Below are 21564 nucleotides of genomic sequence, written 5' to 3' on the forward strand. Positions count from 1 at the left end.
TCGCTGGTCTGCCTTATGTCTAAAATGTAGCAGCCTCGCTTTGAGTCTGAGAATAAATCTTTTTAAAAATGGAGGTTTACGTCACTGACTGCAGACTGTTTGCCTTTTATGCAGTTTATTTGATTGTCTGCACTTTAAGGCTAATTCTTTCTTTTATTAACTTAGCTTCACAGTGATGGGAACATGTTAAATGTGGACTTTGGGGGGAGGGGGGACTGTTACTGGGAATGGAACATTGTAACTTTGTATCTAAAGTTTGGTTTTGTTTTAGCAAATCTAATCAGAAGCTGACCAATTAAGAATAATAATGAAGCCATAAAACGCAGCCGTGAATTAAATTCTAAGCACCCACATTAGGCCCCACCTTCATAGAGATTGACAGACCACGTGACTTTCGCGCATTGCATGCCGGGAACTAGTGGCAAAACAATCCAAGTACAGCAAGCATTTGCAGCACCGCAAAACGTTCATTCTCGCGTTCCAATAAATTCTTGCTTTTTCTTTGCCCCCCTAAAAGTTATGTACAAAACGAAGGAGAACAATGCCGGTCCGTACAAAGACAGACTTGATGAAAAGTCAAAGAAAAGATACGAGGAAAAAATCAAAGGAGTGAAAGGTTTATACCCTCACCAGCACACAGAGTGGACAAAATACGTTAGCGTGCTGCCCAACTTTCACCACGCTCATATTTATAATGATACGCTTCTTGGAGTGAGTGCAGACACTCATGAAGTTTAGTAACTTCAGGTCACTGCAACAAGCCCAGGAACAGTTTACCGACGGATGGGTACAGGACCATGAAATGCACCGTGTAGAACGAAAGACCATCGTACGTATCATAAGTTTACCAATCTCACAAATCGTCTTCATAAATAAACGTCGTTAAACGTTTATTAATAGGACCTTTGAGCTCAACGGTAATTAATTAGTAGTGGAAATAATTTCTGGTTCATTACAGAAATGTAGCAGTGACAATAGTGCTGTAATCGTACTGGGCAATTAGTGATACAAAACAACTGTTTTATCCTGTGAATAAAAGTATATGTTTTTGTCAATGCACCATGGTAATAAATGAAGCGAAACGCAATATTGTGTCAGGACAATTCACTATTTATGCACAATAAACAAAGGAGCATAGCGCAACAATTTCTGTTCAGCGCCAGACTTGTAACCTATATCACCAATTATGTTATGAAAAATGACGTATTAACCACAACAGAAGACTGACCTTTGTGGATATGCTTGGAGCAGACTAACCTGTGAGCTGGATGTTCTGGGACGTTATATTCGGTCTTTGAATGGCTGTAATCCAGACCATCCGTCGCCTCTTTGTTACTTCGGAAACATGGCTCGAACAATTTCTCTTCAACGACGTAATCCGATAACAACCGATCTCTTTACCCGTCGGCTTCCCGTGGCTGTCATGCGACCGGCTATTGCAGTTAATAATACAACAGCTTCTTGCCATTCTTTGTTTCTTTTTATCGCTGTGTAACTGATTTCAATTGAAAGCCTGCGTGCGCTAGTACCGCTTGCCACGAGTTCCCAGAATCCTTTGCGGTTTTACCCCTGAATGACGTCACATTTTCAATCTCTTATGAGAAGAGAGGCCAATTCTCATGTGCATTGAACCCTTAACACTCTATAGGTAAAACTTGTTTTGGAGATGAAGTATCAGAATTTCAGGAGCAGGACCTCCAAACATGCTCCTTCCAGTTCTCATCTTTTTTGTTCCCCAGTTCTACAAGCTGTTCGTTCTCATTCACGTGCCCCACCCTCCCTCCACTTAACAATTGTTTAACTTCTTCACTTGTATTTATAACACGGGGATCTGCCAGGCCCGGGAGCAGTCCCCTTCCAGGCCTTCCCCAAACTGCAGCTCAATTCACACCCAGGCCTTTCAGCTTACCTACTAAAACGCTGTCAAACCTAAAGTGAGGACGTGGGCCCAGCGAGTGAAGTGTTCAGATGAACTGATATGATACAACCTACGGGTTTTAAAGAGCTTGGAGAGCGTATGAGAAGTCTCAGCTTTGCTGTTCATCCTTTCAGCAAATATGTGCATTTTCCAAAACCTTTTCCCTGAAGTCATAAAATGCTCCATAAGATTACAAATATTTCTTCCCACTGTAGCTGAAAAAGTGCTTTGTTTGCTGTTTTTCGAGAGATAAAACAGAAGTGCGTAACAACCGCTAGAGCAGCCCACTTGAAACTCTGGCCACAAAGTGAACACAGATGGACGCTGGATTGCCATCAAACTCAACCAGACCAGGTGGGTTACAGTGAGGCATCAGTAAGTTTGGATGTGGTGGAAAAATAGGGGCAAATGTAGCCTCAGTTTGCTTGGGCGTCGTCGAATGATGTTGAGACGATAATGTGTTTGCTGTATGTTGAGACGCAGTGTGAACTCTGTGTCGCGTAAAAACAGGTGTGGATACATTTCCATATGTCGCAGTAAACATGTCTGTAAGTACTATAAAAGAAAAAGGGGAGGGGCTTAATAGAGAAACCATGTGATAACTAAAGCAGTGAGAACCATCAGCTGTGGGTCCTTTCACTTATCGGCCACTGAAGCCTTTGTGTAACATGTAGCAGCTGTTTTACACCCTCATGTGCTCATCATCAGGAAATAAAGGTAAGACACGTCCAGAGTGGAAGGTTTCCACGTTTGTGTTGCCGAGCTTGACCTCAGGACATTACTCGCAGCTCTTATCTGTGGCATTTGTGCAGAACCCCTCCTCAGACATGCTTTCCCTTTATCACAACAAACAGAAACTTGTCAGTTGTTGCTTACCTCATACGTCTCTTATTTCACCATTAGACATGCTTGAAGGGCGTAAATCTTTGGGTTTTTCCAGTGCTGGTATTGGCCCAGTTACCACTACATTGTTTCCTTATGGATCTCTAAGCTTTATTGTTGCAGTCTGATAGGATCAAAGCCAAGCGGTTGCATGTCAAATATCTTTAGCTGTCAAAATAAATAAAGTTTTCCACTTCAAAGTCTTTTCCTGAAGGTCTCATGTTGAGGAAAAACAGGTTCTGTCGCTCAAATAAACATCTAGAGGAATTTCGAACAGACCTTTGACGTTTCTGACTCAAAGTTCAGTTTATAGAAAAACGATAAGAAAGCTCAAACAACTGTTACATTTTCAGTAGTTTTATTGAAAAATGCCTCTTTCGTTTCAGAAATAAATAAGAAAATAAGGCTGTGTGGAATTCACAAAACGTGCAGTTAAAACATGAAAAGAGCAATCCTATGTCCATAGTCTTGCAACCAAATCGAAACTGCATCGATAGGAAATGACAGCTATATTCTGCCTTAGAAATCCTCAGTAAATATACAGCACAATTATGCAATTCCACCTTTGGTAAGAAAACAAAATATTTAAAAAGAAATGCTGCTTGTTACAAAGAGTCAGAATATCAGCGGGTTTACAAATTGGTCACAATGTCACAGGGGCGATGTTTTTTAACTGAAACGGCTGTACTTACTGAAAACGACATGGGTAGATGGAGAGTGTTCAAAAACATACACGATGTACATCTCTGGACGGGATTTTACACGATTAGTGCACCGAAGCCCGATTAACACTTGCGGTTATATTACAAGCAGACACTTGGCAAGCACACAGGTTTGTAACATGTACATTTGTATTCATCTTCCTAAAGTTTGTCACATCAAAAAAATATATATGTTCATTATAGCCAGGGGTATCAAACCCATATAAGTACTAGTTTTGCTCTGGATATCGCTTCATCCTCACATAAGTGTTCCTGTAAGACTTTCTGACCGCTCCTTAACGTAGCTATGATGCTAGTGTTTCTGTATTGTCCTGTGGTAGCGATCGCTTTCCTCTGGGGTTTCGTGTCTCAAACTCTCCAGCTGGCTCCACAGGTATATTCACTACTTCGGGTTCAGGTGGGTACCGGTTGGCTAGAAACATATTGAGGATGGCCAATCAAAAAACAGGCTGCTTCTGCAACTTTTCACATGCACAATTTTAAATTATATTGCACTGTGGACTAAAAAATGCCCTGTGTCAAACTGCTTCTCTCTAAAGTAACAAAAAAGAAGTTTTAAAAGCTGCGATGACATTTACAATAAAACCCAACAAGATATTGAATAAAAAGACATAGTAACATAACCAGCTGATACTATAAAAGACAAATAGAAATAGCAGGAAAGCAACATTTAGCACCATTTTCACCGATGTACACAAAGAGCACGATGATTAAAAAGTACAAATGAAACATGCTTCAGTCTGGACCAGAGCTGTTTAGGGCACTCAGGCGTCATAAACAGGGGTTATGCTGATGGTAAGTAAGCAGAGGGTTACAAGGCACGAGCTCAATACAGATGTTAACTTGATTTTTAGTGAAATGTCTCGTTTCATACAATCATTTACAAGGCAAAACATTAGTTTTATTTACACGTGTCACCTCTACATTAACGCTGCTCTCAGTTATGAACTCCTCTATGTTAGTACTTGTTTTGGGTGGTATTTGTACATGCTCCTTCCTCTGTAGAAGTGCTCAGTCTCTGCTTTCTATCTCCCAACGGTTTGTGGTTCAAGATGCAAACAGACCAGCAGGTTGCCATCACCGTAGCTTGAAGCTGTGAGATGATGTTAGTCCGCTCCGTTCGTTTTTTGTTTTTTTTTTCTTTTTAAATGTTCAATAATCATGTCCGTGGCGATTTATCCTTACATGCCCCATAGCAAACGGCCAAACATCTCAGAAACGGGACTTCAAAGTGTAAGCAGCACAGTTGACTTAGAACGTTTACTATGCAAATCCTGAAAATAGTTCAAACAAGGTGTGAGTTTTCTGTGGAACAAGTAAAAAGCATCTCATTTGACCAATAGCTAGAATGCTTTACATGCCAGTTTCAAACCTGGACATTAAATGTATGGAGGTATTTAAATATACAAGTTCCAAATTATTGGAAAAAGTTGCTATTTTTGAAAATTTGTCACATGCAAACCAACAAAGCTCAACAGAGCAGCATGAGTAACTGAAAACGAATCCAGGGGAACACCTGCATTCATACCTCCATCCATTGAATTTGTCCAATGAGCTGCCAGTCTAATAACCGTGCATACACTTGGAGTTTCCTCTGATGTAGCACCATGCAGGACCTACAGCGCATTAAGCGTACCTGTGTAACCTTGTCCGTTGTAAGGAATGCCAACACACTGAGAGGAGTCGCAGTACCCAGGTGGTCCCGATGGTCCCCTCACGCCTGGAGTGCCCTGACGACCTGGAGGGCCACGAGGCCCAGAGGAGCCAGAAGGCCCCGGGGATCCGGTTCGTGACTCTCCGGGTGGCCCTGCAAATGGGAGCGAGAAGGCGAGTGAAGCCAACCTGAGTAGGGAGTACTACAGCTCCTGACATCAGTCTGTGGAAACGGTGGGGGTACCACAGGGCAGCAGAGCTGTAATTTCAACTTTTCAGTGGCTCGATTAAAGAGAGGGATGCAGTGTGGGCTGTTTGGAATCACCCCGGCCCCGTCTGTCTAGACAGCGAAACTCACGATGGAATTTTCCCTCCTCTTTTTTCTCTCCTTTAAGTGAGCCCATGTGTTGTCAATGAAGCCACTAAAGAAAGCTCATTGTACAACAATCTGACCCCCACTCACACACATACACAGTGCGTGTGAGTCATCAGCGTGGACTTCCTAGTTGTTTCTCACTTCATTCACAGAAACAGACATGTCAGTGTTCGGTGTGGGGTAGACATCAATAGGAGGTTCCTGTTGTTGAGGAATCACTTCCCAAGGGAACGGAAATTCTCGAGCACTTTTAAAGGCCGCACACCAGATTTCATTTTCACCTAAGGAAAACTACAACCTCGTTCAAACATTTTCTCCTTTTCTTGAACTGCAGCACGGTCTAAAGACGTCCTGGGTGCTGTCCGAACATCACAGATGGAAATTCTTTTTCCATTTACCGTGGACGTCTTTGTAGATGTCTATGCACACATCACATCAATCTTTAAGAAAGGAAAGAATTGGGAAAATGTTTGGGGCCTCTCCAAAAAGTTTATGTAGCGCAGCTGCCCAAACCAAAGATCCTGAGCCACAGTTACTGTAGGTAAATTTCAGCCTCTTGCTGAAATGTGTCATTTTAATGGGGCCAGTGGGAGTTCTGTCCTAGAAAGGTCCACCAAGAAGGTTGGAAAAGGCTGTCACGGCGAAACTGTGTTAGAGTCTTGATCGAGTTGTAAATTTGAACAGTGGGAGAGCAGCAGACTGTCTGCAGCTGCTGGAGAATGATGTTCAACAGAAAACAAGCTTAAAGCAGCTCTTTTTCTTCTCACTATGGCCTACTTCACTTCAAAAAGATGAATTGTGTTACCTGGTGGTCCACTTGGGCCTCTTTGTCCTCTGATACCGTTTCCTGTAGTCCCTCGCTCTCCTTTCTCTCCTGGCAAACCTACAGAAACATTAAAGAGGAGAAGTCGCTTTCAAACAAATGAAAACAAGTTCTCGTATCAGGCAAAAAGGAGAAATGTTCAGGGTGTCTATGAAACACAACAGAGGTGACTCTTGATTAAAGTGTTTGCTTGGAATTGTGGATAAACCACAGAGCTGGTATCGCACCTCTTTCTCCTTGATTTCCAGGTAAACCAGGGTTTCCAGCGAAACCAGTTCGGCCAGGCTGTCCGGGCTCTCCGCGGGATCCCGTGTTGCCAGGAGGGCCCGGAGGCCCGGGTGGTCCAGGAGTGTTGCTACGATATCCGGAAGGAATCTGGTTGAGCAGCATGTCGACTCTGCTCATCTGACCTTCAAACAAAGAGGACGCATCAGAGAGATTTAGGACAGAAACATTTAAGATAAATTCCCAGAGTTATATGAAACATTTGACTCACTGTTCACAAGCTGTTCGCAAACTTGTCGGGCAATGGAGCGCATCATGTTCTGGGATGCGAAATCTCCCTGGAAAACAAAGATGTTGTCATGAAGCGATTGTTTCCTAAAGCGTTATAAACCGTGATGAGGAGACGATACGCACCCTCTCCCCTTTCTCTCCTTTAAGGCCGACAGGTCCCTGTTAACGAGAGGAACAACATGAGAACAAGCGTACCACGTCCTCCACCCCTATATTTGTGCCATATTATTCAGTACGTACTGGACTTCCTGAATCTCCTGGCTTTCCTGGTTTCCCTGTTATTCCTGGAACACCTGGATTTCCAGGATTTCCCTAAAAAAAGGAGAAAAGCGGTTTTTATTTGAAACGACTGCACAGTAAATGTGATCTTAACGTTTAACTTCTGCTCCCTGTTAATAGTTGCATAACAAGCTTTAGATAGGGAGCTATACTTTAACATCTGCAGCGGGTTGGGGGGGCGTGGGGGCACGTGGCACAAGCTGCCAAGAACAGATGGAAACATGCACAGCAGCATGTGCACAAACACGCTTGCTGCTAATGGCTCTCGGAGCACTCAGGATGGTATGGTACGTGTGCGTTCTATACTGGCTGGCATGGCGGCTGGATTAAGTGGATTCAGACCTCCTTAAACCACAGAAAAAGGAAATGAGATGCACGCACGAGCCTGGTAACGGTGGAGGAAGCTGCAGACTACAGCCTGCTTTTCATGTGCCGTGGAGCCAGAGGAGTAATTGTTGCAGATATATCAGGAAATAAAGCACACTCCACTGAATATTTATTTGGCTCCTTTCAACACAAACAATTCCACACTCACCATGGGTCCTGGTGGGCCTCTGGGTCCAGATGGTCCCTCCTTTCCTGGTGGCCCCTAAGCAGAAACAACATGGATAACAACACACTGGAGACCCCATCCCTGCAATACATCAGCCTGTGTGTGTCTTTACATTAGGCTTATAGGCAGTGGCTCGATGGTTCTGGCTGACGTAAGTGAGAACATGGAGGCAACATCAAACATGTGGCCGTGTATAAGTGGCTGATCGCATGTAAAACATATGCTTGAGTATTTCTAGGCTTTGAACAGTGTGAATACAACACATGCCCGACGATCGAGCTTACCCGCGCTCCGCTCGGTCCAACGGGGCCCAGAGGACCGCGCTGTCCAAGAGGACCCTGGGAAAAAGGCAGACACACTTCATCAAATGTGAATGATCAAGAACAGGACGTTTATAGAGCTCCCCAGTGGCCCCGCTGACCTAGAATTAACAGAAAAATCCTGCATTTTCCTCAGTGTCGAGCCAAAAACAGTACATCGTTTTGGTAGGAAAACCTCTTTCTTGTCTCTTGACGTAGGACGTCTTGTAGAAATGTACATAGGCTGTTATAATAAGCTGCATTATGTAAGCAACGATCACAATGCTGCCAACGAGCTCTGGGACTTTCTCTCATGTCTGAATTTGCTTATTCAAGGACCAGAATGGCCAATAGTGAGGTTCTCTGCAACTGAATGGTGGGAGTTGGCTGGATGAGTGAAGCGATGATGGCTACGCAATACCAAGCCTCTCAAATCCAGAAAATTCCCAACTATTATATAAAATGGATTTGGCCAAACTTCAGATCTGCTTCTGACAGTCAAAAAAATCTGAGCAACCTCAAAGATTCTTTTATTTGACCTTCATTTTCATCCACAAGCTCAGCAGGATGTCTTCTGCCATAAGTCAAAGATGCTCAAACTTCAGACAGACTGTAAGTCTTTACCACGTCCCAATCATCTTCAGTTACAAGGCTGGAGAAGAACATGTTCCATTCCCCATTTCCCCTTTGGTAACACGAGCCTGCACTTCATAATAATTTAACTGCATCAGCGGCCTTCTACCGTTTGTCAATCAGTGGGCTGATCTGAGCGTGTGGGACTCCCTGAGGACGGCATGGTAAACCTCCCACTCTGAGTGTGGTTTTAATCCAGCCATATGGACTAAATCCAGGCTCCAGTAGCAACATCGCTCTCTGTGGATAGTCTCCCGTTTCCTGCTCACAAACCACAAAATAAAGAGAAGTACGTACTTGCAGACCGGGCATGCCTGGGTCTCCGGGATCTCCCTTCGGTCCTGGGCGACCCTGAAGATGGAGGATGAGAAAAGACAAGCGTGCTTTAGTCTTTGGGTTGTTTTCTTTCGGTGAACCTGTGATTGTGATTGATTTTGTTTTCACAAGAACATCTGCAGGTAAAATAATCCTAAGCGAGCCCTCTGGTCTTTCTTCACGTCGAGGGGAGTGTGATGTTTTGACATTAGTTATAAATCCAACTCACTGGCAAAGTGGAAACTACATCAGCTATTCATGAACTTTCACACAAACCTCACTTATCAGCACATGTGAACGGTAATTTAAAGAAAAAACAATGATAGTGTGGAAACGTGTGTGGATGAGCTCACCGGTTCTCCAGGCAGAGAGAGTCCGTTAGGGCCTTGTGGACCTGGTGGTCCCATCGAACCTGGAAGTCCTTGCTCACCACGTGGACCCATCGAACCCTAAAGCATTAACCGAAACATACAACGAAATGTTACACAGCAAACCTTTAACTGCACATAGACAATGATCGCTAACGGCCTGGGGAAACGAGCCTTTAGGTTACCTAACATAGGCCCCTCTAACTGTAGCTGTGGAAAAACATACAGTCGATAACTGGCTTCAGATGTGTGCAATTTGCAATAGCTTGCGAAATACCATGGCATCGCGAAGCATATTTATCACATATCTAACTTTACTTTAGGAGCCTCATAAAATCAAAGCCTGAAAAAAAAGCGATTTAGTTTAGCTTACAGTGATGTCGAGTTTAACTTACAGGCTTGCCAGGATCTCCTCTGTCTCCTCGAGGTCCTTTGGTGCCCGGGCTTCCCTGGAAAAGTGAGGAGCCAGAAATCCGAGTGAGTGTAACAACAGGAGCAAGTTCCAAAACCCCCAAAGCCCCAAAGCCAGCGAAATCCTTGCATTGGCTTAGTGAGGTTACCAAGCCCACATATTCCAGACCTCTCCTCAAGACGTCTGTACTGCCGTTTTTCCGACAGGCATTTATCTTTTGACACTTTTCCCCAAGCCCACTTTTTTTTTTCACATGTGCCACTTGTCTCATCCTCAAATGCTCTTTCCAGAGATTAAAAAAAACATCCTCAGTGTGTTTGAGTGCAAATGTGAAGCTGTATGGTCACTGTCACAGAGACAGTCTGGCTTTATCATCATCATCTCTGAAATATCTGTCTTCTGAGAAAACTGCTTTATCAGGTGAAGACACGCAGAGGAAGAGGAAGTGAAGACAGATTAAGAGATGAAGGAGGGAGTTTCTGTACCAAAGGTCCAGGAGGTCCCTGGGGGCCGATGCTGTCCTGCGTGCACGTGCAAGAGTGAGGAAGGGATGGACACTTGGCCTCATCTCTCTGAAAAGGACCAAAGTTGAGCAGAAACACATTATTATTGCATATTTAACACCAACTGACAATCGAAGGCTTGTGTTTGAAATCTGTAGCGTAAAATTACACAATTAGGCAACAGTATCCCAACAAACTCTGGTCATCGTGAAGCTTCAGGACCAAACGCCGTCCACGTATGTGGAAATGATTGGTTGATGTGATGTGTTATATAAGCCTGCAATCATTGACATGATGGATTCATATCTGATGCAAATTATACAAGAATTACTTGTAATTGCCTAAATGTGCATGCATCTGGTTTTTCCCATAATGCATCAAAGTAATTGTGATTTAGAGAGTGCTTGGTGACCTAAAGCAGCGTTTGTTTTCATGTAATCGGGAGGTCATGATGGCAATAGTGCGATTAGCACAATTACACAGGATACAAGGTTCCACTGAGGCGCTTTCTTTTCAAACAGCACTGTAGCGTTTTGCTTAATGACCACATACCAGCAGACGTATACTTTGGGCTGTAACCCAGGATAGTGTATACAGTCACAGTGGACCTCTGGAGATGTGTTACAGCTAACAGCAAAGATTAAAGGCTTCAGCGGGAACATGGGAAGCAAATGTGGCAGAATATCCGACCACTGGCTTGTTTACGACACTTGTTCTTACTGTTGCAGGCAGGTCGCAGCATTTGTCTCGGCTGATCCAGCTCAAACTGCAGACGATATCGAACATCTGGAGCTGGAACTACACAACAGAAGAAGAGAGGCTGTTAACAAATAGCTCCCACGCTGTTAAAAGTTTGATCCTCTGAGATACAGAAAAGACAGACGCCTTCGGTGGGAGCAGTTAAAAGTGAATTGTGCATCTACGGACAAGAAGTTTTGGATGTTCTCTCTTTGGAAATTTAAGAGATGATCTTCCAAAAGTGTTTTTCCAAACTTTTGCAGTTTTAATGAGTCCCAGCTCATTTTCTTTTGACTTACTGTAGCAGACTGCCTCCTTCCACCTCCAGACTTGACCATCTTGCCAAGCACTTCATAGCCATCCAGTGTGATGTTGTTGGCCTCTTTGATGGGCTTCTCTGCCACCTCTTGGCAGTCAATGTTGAGCTTGACTTTCTCTGGAGAGACGGTGATGTGGAGCTGCAGGAGGGACGGATGAAGAGAGAGCACCGTTAACATCTTTGTCTCCTCAGCTGGTTGCAACGATTATTTGGCAAATATTTCTAAGAACATTGGCGCTTCTGAAAAGCTGGTTTGGCTGCCGGTTAAATATTAATCTTTTCTTTTTAAGAAAGTGAAACCATAAGACTAGAAATGTTTAGTCTTTGAGCTGCTGTTTGATGCCTCCATAGATAAATGGGCCATAAAGTGGGAATATACAACACTGGCATTTCCATGTGGTATTAAAGTGCTTGTATAACAGCACAGAGTGACAAAGTGCCAGTTTCTGAAGTTTCCTTTTCAGAGGACCCGGCTCCACATCTTGAAATAATATCTTTTGCGGTGTGCCATCAAAAGTCCTACACTTTCCATAGTTTCCCTTCACAGTTGCAAATTTTCCTCTGCCTAACAGTCAGACAAGCTTTCTTTATGTCAGGAAAAGCGAGCTACCAATTCTTTCTACAAAGCTATACCAACCACAGACTAGGCCATAGTTCTTGGCAATCAATCTTAAAATTATAGTTTACTTCCTTGGAAACAGAACAAACTATCTGGTGAGACCACAAAGAGAGAGGGTTGCTGTTTATCTCCAGGTCCTGGCGTGGATATAATTCGCCACGATGCTCCTGAGGGCTTACCAAAACATGGTTGGATGGTATACTGTACACATTACCTCACTGACCAATAAATAAACACAGTAAAAACAAAAAACAGTGTCACTGGAAATTGAGGCTCCGGGAAAAATAATGACCAGCGCTCCCTCAGCTGATGGTTGCCGTTAAATGATCTTGTCCAAATGCAGCAAAGCGTTGACAGACGAACAACTTTCATTCATCAATTGTTAACACAGACGGTTTCACTGTGCTCTGCTGTGTCAACACTCCACAATCACAGCACATATGGTGAGATTTCAAGCTGACACCGTCGCCGCTCCAAAGCACATGACATCCGAGATTTATATCACATCACATGTTGTTGCTCTAGGCTCCGTCCTCAGTCTTCCTACATTTCTTTTTCCAATCCTGAACCTCAAAAGACTCAAAGCCCTGTTAATAAGCAGGTGTATGAAAAAACTCAGCAAAGCTTGAATTATCTTTAACTTTGTCGACTTTTTTGTCAGAAATGAAGATTATAAACCTGGCACCGCCTTCATGAAAGAAGACAACGCAAACTAAAATGTACTTTTCACTATTACAACAACTTACATGATCAAACTTTAAGCAGTGAACACGCGATTGGTCATCATGACATATGGAAAATATCTTTGGTTACCAGCAAGGTTCCCATCATTCAAATATGGTGGGGGGCGGGGATTCCCCAGTGGGGCTAGTGAGTGGTTAGCATCTGCTAAAGTCATCTCAGAGAGTGATCCCACATGTTTAAGTAGCAGTTGACCACGACCTCCCCAGCTTGGGTTACTCTTTATTAACTAGCCTGAAGGACACAGAAAATACTGAGTCAAAAACCTGATTATAAGACACAAAGTGCTTTCTGTCTAACATTCATGCACATCCAGACTCCACTGGAAGCATCAGGACTGGCTTGCAGACAGATTGATCCAGTTCCAGTTAGCAGATGATATCCTCTACCAGCTGATCCAATGAAAGCTGAGGCGTAAGGTTAGAAAGTTTCAGATCTCACTGCGTTTCGCTTTTCTGCACACACAAAAACCCCCAACTATCATTTGTGACGGTCTCATCAGTGGTCACTCTGGCTTAGCCTGCGCACACACATGCTGAGGTCAGTCTGTAATAGCCACAAAGTGTTGCAAAACCACTGACAACATGTAAACACACTCCACCGCAGCAGTCAGCAGCGGCATTTACTCAGCAGACCAGCAAATGAGCAGCTAGGTAGACCGCTGCAGACTCGCCAGCTCATGCAACAGCAACTATCGCACCGCAAACCGACTACCCAGTGCTCACCCAGTCCGAGAGAACGCACATGCACGCGCAATCGCACGCGCCGAAGACTCGACCGACTGTGATGCAATTAAAATCCAATCCTGACCCAACATTTTCCAGGGTCGCATTCATTATGAAGTCACCCTGCAATTAGCTGTGTAGATGCTAAACGGTCAAACTAAAAAGTCATTTGCTGCAGGCTCTGATCTCTGAGCCAGTACATCACGCTGAGCTCTTTCATGTCAGGAAGTGGGGTGGCAAACTTTGATGTCAGATAAGATGTCTGCACGTCGAAAAGGGTCGTTTACTTTGATGACCTTAGAATAAACGGACGAGTGTACTAAATACGGAGGACGCTGTCTAGAAATAGCAAATGCAATTGGTTGTGACTTGGAGTACACCGAAACCAGCCGCTTTCCCCCCAGTGATCAATTTAGCATCGTAAATCTTTCCAGGTTTGTAAAATATACCGTCTTACTGTGCTGAAACATAACAGGGGATGTTTTGAAGTCACTGATGCTTCGCACTGGCCACAAAGACAGTCCATGTCTCTATTACCTCTTTCTGTAGCCCAGAGAAAAAGCATACTACACAAATGGTGTTTATCACAGTAGTAAGCCCGGCATGTGTTCCTAATATAGCGGCTAAACCGACGAAGGGAAAGAAAGCCGCTGTTGTTGATATTCTGTGTAAGACGAGAGGTTTTGGCCGATTGTTTGAAGAGCAGTTGATGTTCACGAATCTTTAAATACGCGCCCGCTACAGGAGTTCTGGCTTAATTCCTCACAGGAAATCTGGAGCAGATGATGGTTTCAAAATAAAGAAAATGTTTCATCAAGACAGTTGCAAACATCTGGATCCTGGAGCCTTAAATCCACCGCTCGCTGTCCTTGCAGCGTTCAGCCAATAATGTGTTTCCTTGCTTTCACAATGAGAAAAGCACACGTTCCAGCCCAAATCTCCACCGATCGCACAAGCAAATTTCAGCCGATTCATCACGGTGGCTACTGATTTTTATATCTTCAGCGTTAACTTAAACTCTGAAATTTCACCTTTTAGTTTGAAAACAGAGAACATTTAGCAGACGGGGAGGTCGGGTGAAAGACGCTTTTTCATGCACCTGCAGGAATGTCTTTTGGGGAATTAAATGAAGACGTTTCATGTTTTTTGTGGAAAAAATGCAAGCAAGTCAACTGAACCCACATAAAAATGGATGCAGCAAGGAGCAGATTGGTTTGGAATTCATCTAACAACTACCAGGAAAGCTTATAGTCTTGATGTGGTCAGACCACCATGATTCACTCTAACAGTCTGCAGCAGAATTTCCCTCCAGCCAAAGTTTTTAAAACTTATTTATAGCCTCCACAGCCCATTTGTCATATTCACTGGCCGTGGCTTAAATTAAAGAAATATATATATATATATATGTGTAAAAAGAGGCCACTTTGACAGCAGGTTGACACTTTGAGATTGAGAGCAGGAACCTTTTGATATGGCTACATGACCCTGAATGTTTTGTCACATCTTCACATTAAAGGTAATTCAGCCAAAAGAAAGGAGGCACAGAAGCCGCAGAGTGCGAAAGGATGTAAAAACAGACGTGAAAAGACTGAAAACACAAAAGCCTTCAGAAAGGAGACGCAGCGCTCAACTGACAAACAAAAGACTCTCAGTCTTTCACAGTAAAGCCAAAATGTCCCTTTGCTCCTGTCTTTAAGAATCACGCCCGATGTTTACCTTGTGGAAGCTGCCGTGGAAAACCCGCCTCACTTGCTGCTCGTTAAACGCGGCTCTCTGGATCTCTCCTCGGGTGTCCTTGTTGTAGAACGTGACTGTTTTGCTGGAAGCTGAAAAGAGAAGAGCCTTTGATGAATCCCTGACAGTGTGTTACAGCGCAGTGGCACGCAAAGCACAGACTATAGAGAACACATGCTCGCAGAGAGAGCAGGATAAAGGGAAGGATAAAGGGAAGGCTCCGAGGGATTAGGACAATTCCTGTGGTTATGTGCATGCACACGGTTTGAAAAAGGTGCTGTTTTAAGAGTTAAACAACAAAAAAGTCCAATTGTATTTCAAGCAGTATGTCCTGAAGTTTTGCAACTATCTAGCACTTTTAGTGATTTATACAAAAAAACAAAGTACAATTTTAAAGAGTGTACAGCTCAGGGTAAGAATATTCAGCAGGGGAGACTTACGGTTGACGGTGACCCCGACTTCAGGGTTGTTGTTTTTGTCGGCAATCTGCCAGATATCAAAAGGTTCAGAGGGCGTGTCGGGCAGGAGGCGGAAGAGCAGGATGATGGTGTAAGAAGGGGGAAGACCATCCGGATGGATCTCCCTGTAAATGTGAAGAATCACACCCTGTGATCAGACGCTCGTTACTGTAGCAGAATAATAATGATATGCATAATAAAGCGTCTACTGTGTGACGGTAGACGTCTACTGTGTGACACAGCGTGTCACACAGTAGACGTCTTTTTTCATGGCCGTTTTTTCATGGCCTTGATTAAATTGTGCACATGTTGAAAGGATTTTCTGTCTTCTTTTAGGTTCAAAGTGTTTCCACTTGTGTGCATTGAGACAAATGCTGCACACTAAAGCCGCATCATTATAAACATATTAAGAAGACTTTTGGACACTACAGCTGTTGTGCAAGTGTTGAACAACAAAGCATTTGACTCAGCGGTGATTTGCTTTCTCCTTGTAAGAAAAAGGTGGGAGGGTGGGGGTCCTGGGGCTTAACGCTACACCCAAAATGTTCCTGCTAACACCTCATATTCTACGAGCTGCAGCAATAAACAGGCCTGAGCATCGGGGAGACCTCTGTGACTACAGAGGCTGTTGAACCTTATTACGAATAATGAAGCGTGCAGGCGATAAGGCCAGTAACCTGTGATTATGCACACCCTCAGCTCTTACTTGGTGGGCTGGTTCAGGAAGGAATCTTTGTGCAGCCTGTAGGCGATGTAGCTGTTAAAGGAGCCCGGCTCCATGGACACACCGTTCATGGCAGCAAATGTCTTGTCTGTCATATTGAACGCCTCGAGCATCCTGAAGCCTGGAGGGGAAGAACAATGAGAGAAACCTCCTAGTGTACCGCATAACAGCATTTAGCAATGTCAACAAACTCTGCAGGGATTATCTGCTGTGTACACTGCATGGTGATGTTGTGTGCTTACCAGGCGTGGTGAATCCATTGATGTAGATCAGAGGGCAAGCTGAGACACAACGAAAAGATACAAGGAGTTGGAAAAACAGATTACGGCAGAAAGAATGTGATTTATATCCCTTTATATATTTCCCCAGGCAAAGGATCAGTAGGAGCGCACGACAAAGGGAGAGCTTCCTCTTAACGCCGCCGTTCACTAATCAACCCGTCTGCGAGTGAAACGAAACTTTAGTTGTTGTTTTCTGATACGTGAATCTTACTGGAAGTGGCTGTTTCACAAATGAAAGTGATCAGGTTGTCCTGGATTTTGGCAAAAGCGTCATAGTCGTCGACCACAAACACGTGTCTCTCGCTGGGCTTGCTGCCGATGCTTCTCAGCTCGCTTATATCCACGTCGGCCACCCCGACCACAAACACGCTGTAGCCTGTCGGTGCAAAACACAAACACACAAAAACAAACAAAGAGCATTGTTAAGTCTGCAACAAAAACCCGCTGCGAGGTTTAATACAAGAGTTTGTTAAACAGGCCATAAAGTCTGGTTCAGATGAACTAAATCGACGTTCAGGAGCAAATGCTTCCCCTGTTTTACTTCTTCTGCAAACACACGAGCCAGCGATTCATATTTCCACACATACCAGAGTGCTGCAGCTTCTCTGCACTCTTCTTGACCTCATCCTGGGAGCGTCCGTCCGTGACGACCACCAGCACCTTCGGGACGTTCCTCCTCATGCCGTTGTCTGAGGCGAACACCTTCTCATAGACGTGCTTCAAAGCAATGCCTGGATGAAGAAGAAAACGGGAGAAGAAAACCATCGAACCTCAAACGTTCACTACAGTCAGAACTTTAAGTTTGCAGCTTTTTTTCCCAGAGCGTCACCTGTCTTGGTGTTGCCTCCTCTGTAGCGGACGCCCTGCAGAGCTGAGATCACGATGCCTTTGTCGTGGTAGGTGTTCAGTTTGAACTCGGTCTTGGCGTCATCGCTGTACTGCACAAATGAAACCTGTTCACCGAGAACAAAAATAAGAGGATGGTGACGACGGTGAACACAGATATTAGGAAGTATATGCATGATTTTTATTTTTTAAGAAGCCACCGAAACATCAGCTGACCTGCATGCCTTTAGGGCTGATGACATCGAAGGCTGCAGTCATGCTCGTAACAAACTGGAGGACTTTACTGAAGCTGTCGTCTCCAATACTCCAGGAACCATCAATCAGGAAGACCAGGTCGGCCTTGGCACCTTTGCACACTGCGATGCAGGTAAAGCAGCGTTAGAGGCTGATCGCGCCTGGACAAAGTAATATTGATTAAAGCTATCCTCACCATCTAACGCAGGTGGGACTGTTGCTGGAGGAGGAGGAGTGGGAGCCTCTGTTGGCACTGGGGTGGGTTTAACCACTGCAACGCAAGAAAGAATCACATGTCATCATAGCTGGTAAAATGATATCTTTGCATCAAAGAAACAGGAAGTTCCAGCAGCCTTTTCCTTACACGTCCTCTCTTTGACACTGACTCCAGGCCCCTCGAGGTTGGGCGTTTGCGTGTACACGGTGGCGTTGTAAAGAGTGTCCGGGGTTAAGCCGTCAAAGCAGTAACTGTTCTCTGAGCCTCTGACGGTGATCTCCTGAGCCCCGCTCTTGGAGGCTAAAGGAGAGGAAAGACGAGAGCGACTTAGCAACTGAGTCTAAAACGTTACCGGGTGTAACAGGGTGAACTCAACTTACTATCAAAAGGATTGACTTTGAGTCTGTACGAGGTGGCTGCTCTGTGAGGGGCCCATCGGAGGCAGAAGGAGTCGTAGCCAACGTTGTAGGTGTTCAAGTCCGTCACGTTCAGATACACTAAAGACAAGCAAACGCAGCTCATTGCAAATCCATCCAATCCAAACATCGACCATCAGGTAGCAGCATACTTACAGGTGGTGCCTTGACCGACCAAAGGTGCACTGTCACCCGTGTTGTACTGCGCCAACACCTTCAGGTCATAGGTGGTTCCAGGTTTCAGGTTATGGAGCTGGTGGGAGGTTACGTCTCCAACAGACACCTCCATGGACTCATCCGAGCCTGAAAAGCAACATTAATATGACTTGCATGTAAGCAGTGAGGCTTTTTGTCTAGTAACTCATACAACTAGAAAAAAAACAACGATATGTAGTTTTTGATCCATGCAAAAGCATGTCCGTACCCTCAGGTTGGTAGATAATCTTGTATCCGTTAACCCTGGAGGGGGCGGGGTCCCAGGACACCCTGAAGCGGGTGTACCACTCATCAGAAACACGCAGATTCCTGGGGCCGAGCATTCCCACTGCAGGAAGCAAAGACAGAGCGGCGCAGTCAACACAGGATAAGGTTCGCTGTAATGGGACGCACAGGATCTGAGCTTTGGTGATCCATCAGCAGCTGGGTAATTTCTGCATCACTGCTCATAATAACATTGAGTGAAATATTCTAATGTGCGATTAGCGGGATGATAAATTCCAGCACATGAAAGAAAGTAAAAAAAAATCATAATAACAATAATAATCTGCATGAAGGAGCGGAGCGGCATTACGATACGCAATAGTGTTTCTTTTGTTTGAGAAGCAAAGTTAGGCAAGACTCTACGAGGATACGATCTCCGTCACTGGCGTGCAGGCAGCTCAGGGTTTTGGCTTTCTTTAAAAGTCAACAATATCACTTATTCCACGTTTGGTATAATGTTCAGTTCCTCAGGAACCTCATTAGTGAATCAGTCCGTTCGGATTTTCTGCTCGCCGCTGATCAATAACGCTCGCTTATTGAATAAAGACTCTCACGAGGTCGCACAGATGGGACAGCTTGTACCTGTGCGTCCGTCACCATCCACCTCTCCTCCTGCTCCATCAGCATAGATGGCGGTCACTTTGATGTTATACGGCGTGTCCGGGTCCAGGTTCTGCAGGATCACGTTGTTTCGGTTTCCTGGCACTGTCGTCTACAAGCAGAAGAATTGGATGCATAAACAAGTGCCTTTGTTATTTATGGCCACAAAAACATCGCTGTCGAATTATAAATATGCTCACATATGCCTCAATCGGGTCTCCTGTGATCTGGGCGTAGGTGATGCGGTACTCCATGACAGGACCGTCTGCATGGTCCCAGTTGACGGAGAGGGTAGTGGTGGTGGGGTCGTATACGCGCAGGTTCCTTGGGGCACTTCGGGGCACTGAGCACAGAAACGGGAAGAAGAACATGTTTTTGCATTTTTGTTGAAAACACCTCAAAGCTGCTAACAAAACACACCGGCCCGGGTTCTTACATGTCTTTCCTTCATCACTGACAGCAGGTCCTTCGCCATCGCTGTACAGAGCAACAACTCCCACATTGTAATCAGTGTTTGGAAGCAGCTTCTGCAACAAGGCTGTGGTGGTCGACCCTGGTACCAGAATCTGTGCAGAGACACAAAATAAGTGAGCTTTTATGCACACATGCACCAAAGGGCCAAATCCAACATTCACGCAGCCACAGACTCCGCCCCTCTCGCCTGGCAGCTGCTTGTTTTCTACACCTGCCTTTTACTGACTGGCTCCTTGTTGTCAGCAGCAGTGAAAGGAAGAGCCAAACAGTCCTTTGATGTTCAGAGGTGTGCTAGTGGTTTAAAAAAGGACCGAAAAGGGGGCTGGGTGGGTGACAGCCAGCACTGATGGAGGTGACAGCTGATCGTGTGTCCTTAGCCTCAGAGCGGTTATCTGCACAGGCTAAGGTCAGCTCCATGAGGGCCTGGTGGAGTTTCAAACATGTTTGTGGGTGTCTGAATCACGCCACAGTGTCTCCTGGTCAAACTTAGGCTTAGGACTCAGCAGCCAATGATGATGAAGCTAAAAAGCTATGCTGCAAATTTCCAGGTGGCGTTGGATTTGGTGGCGCTGGCTGAAACAGGCCACATTGCCACTGACACGCATAATTAGCTCTGACCATGCAAAGGGCACGATCCTGTCCTAAACGTGCTGACCAAAAGGGGGAAACAGAAAGCTGAGTGCATGTCTTTATCAATACGCTGGAATTTCTATCACTTTCTTAAAGACCCAGTGAAGAAACCAGTGGTGCAGTCCATCTGGCATGGATGTTGAAGAAAGCTGATGCAAAGAGACGCTTTAAAAGTTTTTATGGATTCTTTGAGCTGCTCAGAAATCTTTAACATGTGAAGATGTGGGCACTGTGATGCCAGATGGCACACAGCACGGAGAGAGCGGGAGCTGCAGCTAAAGAATTTCTGCTTTAATGAACGTGTTTGAAACTCCAGCACTTCTTTACAGAAAACAATCCAAAGTGCACACATGCAAACACGCTCACACCAATGCGTTTGGTGAGCAGACCGAGTGCTTTTAAAAGTAACTGCACGGTAAACTGCAAATGCTCCCACTTCCAGCTCCGTGTGGTGATCCTCAATATTTGTGTGCATTCTGTATGATTGAAGGCATTACAAATAAACCTGCTCTCGGTTAGTTTTCTCGAGTATAATCTAATAATATAATTTACGCATCAGCCCACACAGCAGTTGGAAACTCACTGATTCTGAAGGCTTGGCACCGTTCAAAGGAGAGTAGACCACCCGGTACTGTTGGACTGGACCTGTGGCAGCTTCCCAGCGAACGTTCAAAGTGTTGGTGGTGGGGTTGTAAACCTGGATGTTTCTGACGGGGCTGCGCTCCACTGCAGGGACAGGAATATTGTTTGTTAAAGAGGGGCAAGAGAACGAGGACGAACGGAAAGGAAAGGCTGCAAAAATGAACAGAGAGTAATGTGGGTAAGGGGAGTGGCAATAAATTAAGGCTAAAAAACAACAACAATTAAACAAAACCCATAAGAATGAAGCACAAATGCATAACTGGGGTTCCAGTACTGGTAAACCTTTTCATCTGTAGTATTTACGAGCATCTAAATAACACCTCTGTGAATCTCCTGTAGTCCTGTCATCCTCCCTTTGTCTCAGTTTATAAATCATCTGGACTCATTTAGTGGCCAGAACAGGACAACATGAGAACTCTCCAGTAAAACTCCCC

General features: G+C 44.7%; 1 protein-coding gene across 3 annotated transcripts in view; it reads right to left on the bottom strand.

The window, feature by feature from the left end:
- Positions 1-3141: 3141 nt before the first annotated feature.
- The window catches only part of col12a1a (collagen, type XII, alpha 1a), a 47447-nt gene continuing 29024 nt past the window's right edge, over positions 3142-21564 (bottom strand). For 2 of the 3 annotated variants that reach the window (XM_085144181.1, XM_085144182.1), the window contains 32 exons: positions 21072-21214; positions 19821-19950; positions 19585-19727; positions 19367-19496; positions 18729-18848; positions 18461-18607; positions 18269-18385; positions 18036-18188; positions 17868-17942; positions 17654-17793; positions 17421-17544; positions 17179-17322; positions 16803-16967; positions 16553-16591; positions 16293-16431; positions 15569-15711; positions 15111-15220; positions 11290-11448; positions 10973-11050; positions 10235-10321; positions 9733-9786; positions 9323-9418; positions 8952-9005; positions 8007-8060; positions 7705-7758; positions 7131-7202; positions 7014-7049; positions 6871-6937; positions 6602-6784; positions 6357-6434; positions 5159-5329; positions 3142-3934 (listed from right to left, as the gene is read on the bottom strand). In XM_085144181.1, the coding sequence (XP_085000307.1) occupies positions 3807-3934; positions 5159-5329; positions 6357-6434; positions 6602-6784; positions 6871-6937; positions 7014-7049; positions 7131-7202; positions 7705-7758; positions 8007-8060; positions 8952-9005; positions 9323-9418; positions 9733-9786; positions 10235-10321; positions 10973-11050; positions 11290-11448; positions 15111-15220; positions 15569-15711; positions 16293-16431; positions 16553-16591; positions 16803-16967; positions 17179-17322; positions 17421-17544; positions 17654-17793; positions 17868-17942; positions 18036-18188; positions 18269-18385; positions 18461-18607; positions 18729-18848; positions 19367-19496; positions 19585-19727; positions 19821-19950; positions 21072-21214 (3533 nt within the window). In that variant the 3' untranslated portion in view covers positions 3142-3806. Of the gene's footprint in view, positions 4797-5158; positions 5330-6356; positions 6435-6601; positions 6785-6870; positions 6938-7013; positions 7050-7130; positions 7203-7704; positions 7759-8006; positions 8061-8951; positions 9006-9322; positions 9419-9732; positions 9787-10234; positions 10322-10972; positions 11051-11289; positions 11449-15110; positions 15221-15568; positions 15712-16292; positions 16432-16552; positions 16592-16802; positions 16968-17178; positions 17323-17420; positions 17545-17653; positions 17794-17867; positions 17943-18035; positions 18189-18268; positions 18386-18460; positions 18608-18728; positions 18849-19366; positions 19497-19584; positions 19728-19820; positions 19951-21071; positions 21215-21564 lie in introns of all 3 variants that reach the window. The other variant, XM_085144183.1, reaches the window with a different exon arrangement.

This window comes from Neolamprologus multifasciatus, chromosome 19 (genome assembly GCF_963576455.1).
Source record: "Neolamprologus multifasciatus chromosome 19, fNeoMul1.2, whole genome shotgun sequence".
NCBI classification, from domain to species: Eukaryota; Metazoa; Chordata; class Actinopteri; order Cichliformes; family Cichlidae; genus Neolamprologus; species Neolamprologus multifasciatus.